General features: G+C 46.7%; 1 protein-coding gene across 1 annotated transcript; it reads left to right on the top strand.

Annotated features, from left to right (window-relative positions):
• The first annotated feature begins 2646 nt into the window (after positions 1 to 2646).
• LOC6526192 (probable cytochrome P450 6t1) lies at positions 2647 to 4531 on the top strand. The gene has a single exon (XM_002101965.3). It carries the CDS (start codon positions 2692 to 2694, stop codon positions 4285 to 4287), a length of 1596 nt encoding a protein of 531 aa, XP_002102001.1. The 5' UTR covers positions 2647 to 2691; the 3' UTR covers positions 4288 to 4531.
• Positions 4532 to 8354: the final 3823 nt, after the last annotated feature.

Below are 8354 nucleotides of genomic sequence, written 5' to 3'. Positions count from 1 at the left end.
TTCAAGAAATTAATTGACAAACCTTATTCTTGAGTTTTTCGCCAACCACTCAAACGCCCGCCCGCCACACGTACGCACCACCCAACCACCCAACGAACCACCCAATGAACCACCCAAGCAGGCATCCAATCCACCGCCATATCTCTTCCTTGCCGCTTTCTCTGCATTTTGCAGCTTTTCAACATGAAAATTAATTTTCGACAATTTACTGCGCAATCTTACGCAAAAGTTCAACAAAAGCGGCCGCACCACCTGCACCACCGCCCTCCATCCTTTCGCCCACTTTGCTGGTGGAGCATTTTGCTGGGTGGCACAGTTCGCGCCACAGTTAAACCAAACAATCTGCCAGAACTGCGTCAGTGAGCGTTAAAATTCCTTTACACTTGGACTGATGCCACGCGGAGAAACTGGGACTCGGGGAAAGCGCTCCCAAAAATTGTGTAAAACTCGATGAAAAATTACTTGGCCCCACCAAAGACTCCAACGTACATACATATATGTATGTATGCATGCGCCGGGAGAAAGCGGAGTTATCTGCCATTTCCCTTTTCCCATTTCCCTTTTCCTTTCCCCATCCACATCCACATCTATCTCGGGTTACAACAAACTTGACGCAGCGGCCCCATCTTTGCCTTCTTCAGCTACATACATACATTGTCATTTAATTTTGGCAATAAATGTGAACCGCTTTCGGGTTTCTGGATTCAGGATTCTGTATTCGGGATCGAGCACGCCGGGACTCCGGTACTCCAGGACTTCAGGACTCCAGTATCCTGGCAGCAACTTCGCCACCGACGACATTGTGTGCAAACTGTCTGATAATCGTCTTCCGCCTATTTTAACGTGCCCCATACCACACTACGCCCTCGCCCCCATCCACTCCACCAAAATCCACTCCAGCAGCCTGATGCGCACATGTGCGCGCTTAAATTATTCAACGGAAGTCACTCCAAAAACCCCCGCTTCCCTGCGCCCAACGTGAAATATGATATTATGCCGCTCAAATAAATTACGCGGAAAATTATTATGGCCGAGTAGCAGTCGCCTCCACTCATGTGATAATAGTAATGTAAAATTAATGCAGCTCGAGGCCACTTCCCCCGCCCTCCGTGCCCCATGCCGCATGCCCCATGCCCCGTGTCCCATGCCGCATGCCCCAAGATGTCGGCCATTGGGTTGGGTGGTGGTGGCAGCTTCATTGCAGTCGCCTTTCGATTGACTCGCAAGTGGCAGTTGAACCTGTCCGCACTCTTGAGCCACAATGCACCTAATTACGACTGCTGTTTTATTTGCTACTTTTGAAGTGTTCACTTTCCACCGGTTGGTGGTATCAATTTCCTATGTTTGTGCGATGACTTTTATGATTTCATAATTGTGTTTGAACCAATGGCTCCCCTTGTAAATCGCTAGCAAGAGGTCATTGTAAGAGGGGTTCCCAGGCAAGAGAAAGCACAGATCGAATATACATATTTAGACATAATAATTATTTACTGCTTTACTTTAAACCATGTACAGGCTATTGTAGTAGGCTAACCCTCTGGTCCCACTAATATATAGATACTTATACTACACGAGAACAATGTTAAACTTATGTTAAGACTATGTTAAGCTGATGTAAATTAGATTAAGAGTCAGTCTTTGCTGGTGAGCGAAATATAGATCTGAAAAGAACGCGATATTATAAAACTCTTTTACAAACGTGATATTATAGAGCCCTTCCACACTATATACAGGCTATATACAGGCTATGTGCAGGCGTGTATGTGTGTGAGTGCGACATTGGCGTTCAGCGGCGTTCGCAAATTCAGACTGACTGAGAAATCCTCCCCTCCGTTCCTCCGCCTCCCCTCGTCGTATGCACTGCCCAGAAACGAGCGAGCGGTCAGCTGCTGTCCGCTCCTCCGCACATTGGGACAAGCAGCAACTAAAAAGTGTTGGCTTCGAACTAACTAACTACGACTATTCATTTATAAAATAAATATGAAGTTTAACTCGCATACATGACTATCTATGTATTGTGATCAATTGCGATTTACTTGGAAACATATATAAAAATTTAATCTATTCACAGATAGATACTGTTATCTTTTCATTCCATAAGTAATATAGCTTTATAAGTATTCAAGGCTCTTGTTATTTTAGTTTTCGAAACATCGACTTTCATACGGACGGACACGCGTACGGACAGCCTAAGGCGATTGGGTTTTCGATTTAGATCAAATGCTAAATATATATTAATGCTAACGCTTTCTAAACACTTTCTTTAACTCTATACTTGCTTACAGTACCAGTTAACTAAATTCTTTATCATCATGTTCATTTCTACTTCCTGATAGAAAATATATACTATTTATACTACTCGTATATATACTATTTATACTGCTCGTATATATACTATTTATACTACTCGTATATATACTACTTATATGGTACTACTCGTATATATACTATTATACTATATTTTTTAAGCTTACAAATTATCAATGAACTCGCATAGGTGCGATCGGATTACTACCCTACCACCTACCTACTACCCTACCCTTGTCACCCGTAATAGCTGTTTCAGATAAGATAAGCGAAAGCTGTAAATAGCGACGAACAATCAATTAAGATGGTGCATACATACATCGTATAGTAACTGTGCACATACCGTGCAAAGTGCAGTTCTGTTCAGACACTCTTCCAGTAAGCATGATTATTGTGCTTTTTTCACTTATTGCGGCTGCTTTAGCCGCTGGATTCCTCCTCGTTCTGCTCCCCGTGGTCGTGAGCAGTGGATGTGTACTTGTTTTGGTGATCGTTTGGCTGTGGCAACTTCGACATTTCGGTCACTGGCGACGTCTGGGCGTCCCCTTTGTGCCGGCTGCTCCATTTGTGGGGAATGTGTGGAACCTTTTGCGCGGAGCCTGCTGCTTTGGCGATCAGTTTCGCGAGTTGTACGAGAGTAAGGAGGCTGCCGGGCGCGCCTTCGTGGGAATCCACGTGCTGCACAACCATGCCCTCCTTCTTCGAGATCCGGCCTTGATCAAGCGCATTATGGTGGAAGACTTTGCCCAATTCTCGAGCCGCTTTGAGACGACAGACCCCACTTGTGACACAATGGGTTCGCAGAACCTTTTCTTCTCCAAATACGAGACTTGGCGGGAGACGCACAAGATCTTTGCGCCCTTCTTTGCGGCCGGAAAGGTGCGCCAGATGTACGGGCTTCTGGAAAACATTGGCCAGAAGCTCGAGGAGCATATGGAGCAGAAGCTCAGCGGCAGGGACAGCATGGAGCTGGAGGTCAAGCAGTTGTGCGCTCTCTTCACCACGGACATTATTGCATCACTGGCCTTTGGCATTGAGGCGCACAGTCTGCAAAATCCGGAGGCAGAGTTCCGTCGCATGTGCATTGAGGTCAACGACCCCAGGCCAAAGCGCCTCTTGCATCTCTTCACAATGTTCTTCTTTCCGCGACTATCGCACCGGGTTCGCACCCATCTTTATTCCGAAGAATACGAGCGGTTCATGCGCAAGTCCATGGACTACGTTCTTTCCCAACGCGCTGAAAGTGGCGAGAAGCGCCACGATTTGATCGATATATTTCTGCAGCTGAAGCGTTCGGAGTCGGCGGAAAGCGTAATCCATCGGCCAGATTTCTTCGCAGCCCAGGCTGCTTTTCTGCTTTTGGCTGGCTTCGACACCTCGTCGTCCACCATAACCTTTGGCCTGTACGAGCTGGCCAAGAACACCACGATCCAGAACCGGCTGCGCGCGGAGCTTCGCGCTGCCCTGCAGTCTAGCCAAGATCGGCAACTGAGCTGCGACACCGTCACCGGATTGGCATACCTGCGACAGGTGGTTGATGAGGTCCTGCGACTTTATCCGCCCACAGCTTTCCTCGACCGATGCTGCAATTCCCGCACAGGCTATGATCTCGCGCCGTGGAACGGTGGATCGCCATTCAAACTGCGCGCAGGCACGCCTGTCTACATTTCAGTATTGGGACTCCATCGAGATGCACAGTACTGGCCCAACCCGGAACTCTTCGACCCGGAGCGCTTCTCGGCCGAGCAACGGCAACAGCACCATCCCATGACGTATCTGCCCTTCGGCGCGGGACCAAGAGGTTGCATTGGGACACTTTTGGGACAGCTGGAGATCAAAGTTGGACTGCTGCACATCCTAAAGCACTTCCGGGTGGAGCTCTGCGAGAGGAGCCTGCCGGAAATGCGGTTCGATCCCAAAGCCTTCGTCCTCACTGCTCATAATGGAGCCTACTTACGATTTGTTAAGAGTCCTCTTTGAATTGCATTACTGCAATGGTTAAGTTAAGTTTAAGCATTAATTTAGAATTGTTTAAAACATTTTTTTTTTGGGTTGGACACTTGCTGTTGAAAATGTTCAGTTGCTTTTTAGCAGGTGAATTTTGAACTAATAGAACAATGAATTAATCAATTAAAGCCAATTCCAGTTGGCAAACTATTTGTACACATGAAGCAGATACATAGCTTACCAATGAATACACCATTTGCATAATTGAAAAGGGGAATGTGGAAGCTGGAAATCAATTTGGCAATTAGTTCGGTACATATTCTCGGAAATGTATCTGGTTAATAAAGAAGTAATCCCGACTAAAGGCGACCCGGCCCGCCACCTCTGCCAGTCGAACAATTAAGCCATGCTCGTCCGAGACTGACTGTTCTGGATTTTGGCTCGTGGTCGAGCATTAATTACACACAAATTGGAGCCTAAATGTTGGCCTAATGCGAGCTGATCTGTGCGACAACAAAGGAGCTGGGCAACTTACCATCCTCGCCCTTCGAGGAGCCACCTGTTGCTGGAAGCTGGGACTGCACAAGGCAGGTAACTCTGGCGACTCACTAATCGCAAATGTCTCGAGCATAGAGCTGCATGAATGCCCAAACCTTCAAGCACTTGGCTCTGCCTCTGCCTTTTGGCCAGTTGAGTTTTAAACTTGTGTTGCCCATTGACCCGACAACACAATCAAATATTAGCAGTCGGGCTAGCAAGGCCAAAGGGTTCGGCTTGTGGGGTCCTGGGGATGAAATGAGCTGCAAATCCTTTTGACAACAGCCTCACCCTCTGGTGGAAACCCATTCGAAAATTTACTTTACTGAGCCCCTGTAATCTCCGTGCTTACGCTGGGATTCGCCTCTCATTTCCGACCCCCTGAAAGCCCCTAAAAAACCCCCAAAAGCACTGGCAGCCTAAGCCCTTAACGAAAATGCCGTCAGCAGTAAATATTTATGCTTGTGTTTTATTTATTTACATTGTCAAAACCAATTTCGCCCAAGGGTTCAATTGTTTTTCACTTTTATGCTCCGCTCCGGAACCTCTCAACCTCTCAACCCCACCACCTCCCTCCCAAAACTAAGCCACCTTGGCAGTGGAGTGCGCAGCTCACATTTCACTTTCGATGGCCACTTTGGGCAACCCACAAGCTTCCACTGTCTGCAGATACGCCGCCCCTTAGCCGTAACCCTTCAGCCCCCGAACTGAACCCCCAAACTGAAATCTCCCCGAAATCCAAGTCTTCCGCCCCGGCCAACTGTCAACGTCAGCGACACGCATGCAAACAATCTGCGAGGTGGCTGTGGGTCAAAGGTGGCCCGGAGATCCAAAGTTCGCTTAAGCCTTGTTTGTTTTCAATTAAAAACCTTCAAAAACGCCCCCGCCTCAGCCACTAAGTCCGGTGAGCGACCATAACTCCCCCGCAACCAGAAACCCAGAAGCCCAGAAGCCCAGAAACCCAGAAACCCAGGAAGTCAGAAGCTGAAGGAGAAGGAGAAGGCGGTGGGCATTCATTTTTTATGGCAAATGGGCAACTTAAAATCAAAGAAGCAGATTGCTCCCTGGTTGGCAGTCAATGCGAATTGCATTGCGCCTCCTCTGCGGCATTAGATTGCCCGATTTCCACTTGACATATGACTCAATTAGCTGCGGGCCCACGTGGGAGTGATAGATATGAGTACATGTCCACAGGGTGGGGGTGCTTTGAAATATTTCTTATTGCTCGGGGCAATGGCTCTTTACTCGCCAGTTTGCCTACCAAAAATAGATTAACTCACGAAAAGCTAATCATGCTATGGGACTTTATGGGATTCTAAGATCTTGTGGGACATCTGGGGCACATCTAATATGGTACATCTATTTCTAAAGTGTAACAATTATCCATGAGGTACTCTAGAAACTGGGCTTTCTGCAAAACAAAATTTTTGTGGCCATTTAAGCAAAATGAGCTCAAAAGCTATAGGCTTGGGTTTTTGTAGAGAGGTAAGTGTTTCTGTCTGACAACAGATTTCTCAGGTATGCGATTGTAGAAACTAGGATGGATCCGTTTCGATTCACGTAGTACTTTTGCACCACTTCATATCGATTATGGTTGTGCTGGCATTGGATGCGAGATTCCATACCGCCAACCAAACCAAGTGAGCTGAAGAAGCGCGCCGGGCTGTATAGTATTGTGCCAGTAAAGTTATCCTTTGTGCCCGAATGGCTTGGATCTATTCAATCTTTTTAACGTGATAAACTGCTTAATGCACTGAGACCGAGACCGATACAGAGACCGATACAGAGACACCGACCCAACCGGAACGGAACGGATCGGAATACAAATGGCCATTGAACTGACCCACCCGTTTCCTCGTTTTCCGACCTCCTTTGAGTGCGATGACTAAGTAAATTGGATTTGAAATGCCCTCTTTTCCATTGTGAAAGGACAAAGGAGTCGAAGGGCAGCCCAGAGGCCAAGTATATAAGTATTTGCATCGGATGATCTGGCAAATGTGAGGAATAATCCAGCGCATTACTCAAACAGGGACTTGAGCTCTACGAGTAAAGGGGGGTGGATGATCTATCTCCAACTAATGTTATAAAATAAATTACTCACAAAACTGAGCCCTCTTCAAATAAACTCTGCTTTTTTACTGTTATATAGGAAAATGTTTGACTTTAAATTGAAATTAGCCATGCTTTAATTGTTTTGGTAACTCTTCCCTGAGCGGCGTCACTTAACGTCACTTCTTGGGCTTTTCCTTTTGTTGGGCGCCATTTTTGTGTCTTTGCAGTTGACTTCATTATGCGCGTGGAATTATGCAAGCAACTTTAATCCCTGCAACAGTTAGATGGATCTCAAGGAGGGACTGTTCCGCGGGGGAGGCAGCATAAAAAGCTGCCACCACGCCCCCAGCTTTCGCACTTATCTCTGCCACTTTATGCATTAATGGCGCGACTTTGTCGTTGTCATCCAGCCACTCCCCCCACAACATTGTGCTTGAAAGTGGGACGAGTAGGCGTGTCTGGGTGGCTTAAATCAAGTGCAGCGGGCTATCTGCCAACTGCTATCTGCTAACTGCAAGATGCAAAGCGGAACCAGTACCAGTACCAGACCCAGCAGCAAACTCACATTCCGCTCAGAGTCCAAGCCACATCTCCATCCATCCCAGGCTTAACCAAAATGCAATTAGTGGCCACAATATGGCGACAGACGATTTTATTGACGTCACTTTGGTTGGTCTCGACCAAAGGGCCAAAATGTAAATGGAAAATGAAAACTGTATGCCGAGCCAAACCAAACCAAACCCAACCAAACCAAACCGAACCAAACCGTAGTGAAACCGAAAACGCGAATCAATGTGAAAATGAAAGATGTGGCTGGCGGCGACCACAAGTTTCAAAAATCACTAATGGATTTTTAATATAATAAATAATATGCACTAACATAAAATGTCCATAAGAGTGCTTTTGTCATCCATTAGGGCGCACGGGTGCGAGGTTATAGGGTTCGTCGCTTTTTCGAAGGGATTGGTAACGGTAACGGTATCGGAATCCGGGGGAGCACCTGACCCCCAAAAAGCGGAGATCCTGAAGGCAAAGCAACGGCTTCGATATAATTGAATAGATACGCCATTATTTCCATTAATGCGTCCTTTTTGGGTAACCTTTCGATGGGCCAACAAAGTGCTATTTTAGGCCACAAAAACCACACACAAGTCTCGCACCACACACTGCACTCACACACACGCACACACACAAAAACTGCCACGCACACCAGTACACTCGTACACACGCACTCACACAAATGCACAAAGGAAATAAAAGGGAAATCCCCCACACTCAAGTGGAGAGCAGGAAGAAAGAGGCAACGGCAGTTAGCAGTAAGCAGTTATCAATGCGTAAGATACTCCGCACAATGCCAAAATGGATTGAATGGAAATTAAGCATTATAAATTATATGGCAATAGACACACGCACAACATCGACACCCACGCACACATGCACATAAACAACTTGTTTGGCTTTAAGCTCTCGATGCGCTGTTCTCACAAAGTTACTGATACTATGGCATAAAG

Source organism: Drosophila yakuba, chromosome X (genome assembly GCF_016746365.2).
Source record: "Drosophila yakuba strain Tai18E2 chromosome X, Prin_Dyak_Tai18E2_2.1, whole genome shotgun sequence".
NCBI classification, from domain to species: domain Eukaryota; kingdom Metazoa; phylum Arthropoda; class Insecta; order Diptera; family Drosophilidae; genus Drosophila; species Drosophila yakuba.
The sequence above is the reverse complement of the archived record's forward strand: the minus strand, read 5'-3'. Positions and strand labels throughout refer to the sequence as shown.

Excerpts from the sequence above, each read along its gene's own strand:
- LOC6526192 (XM_002101965.3), top strand. The coding sequence starts at position 2,692 with ATGATTATTGTGCTTTTTTCACTTATTGCGGCTGCTTTAGCCGCTGGA.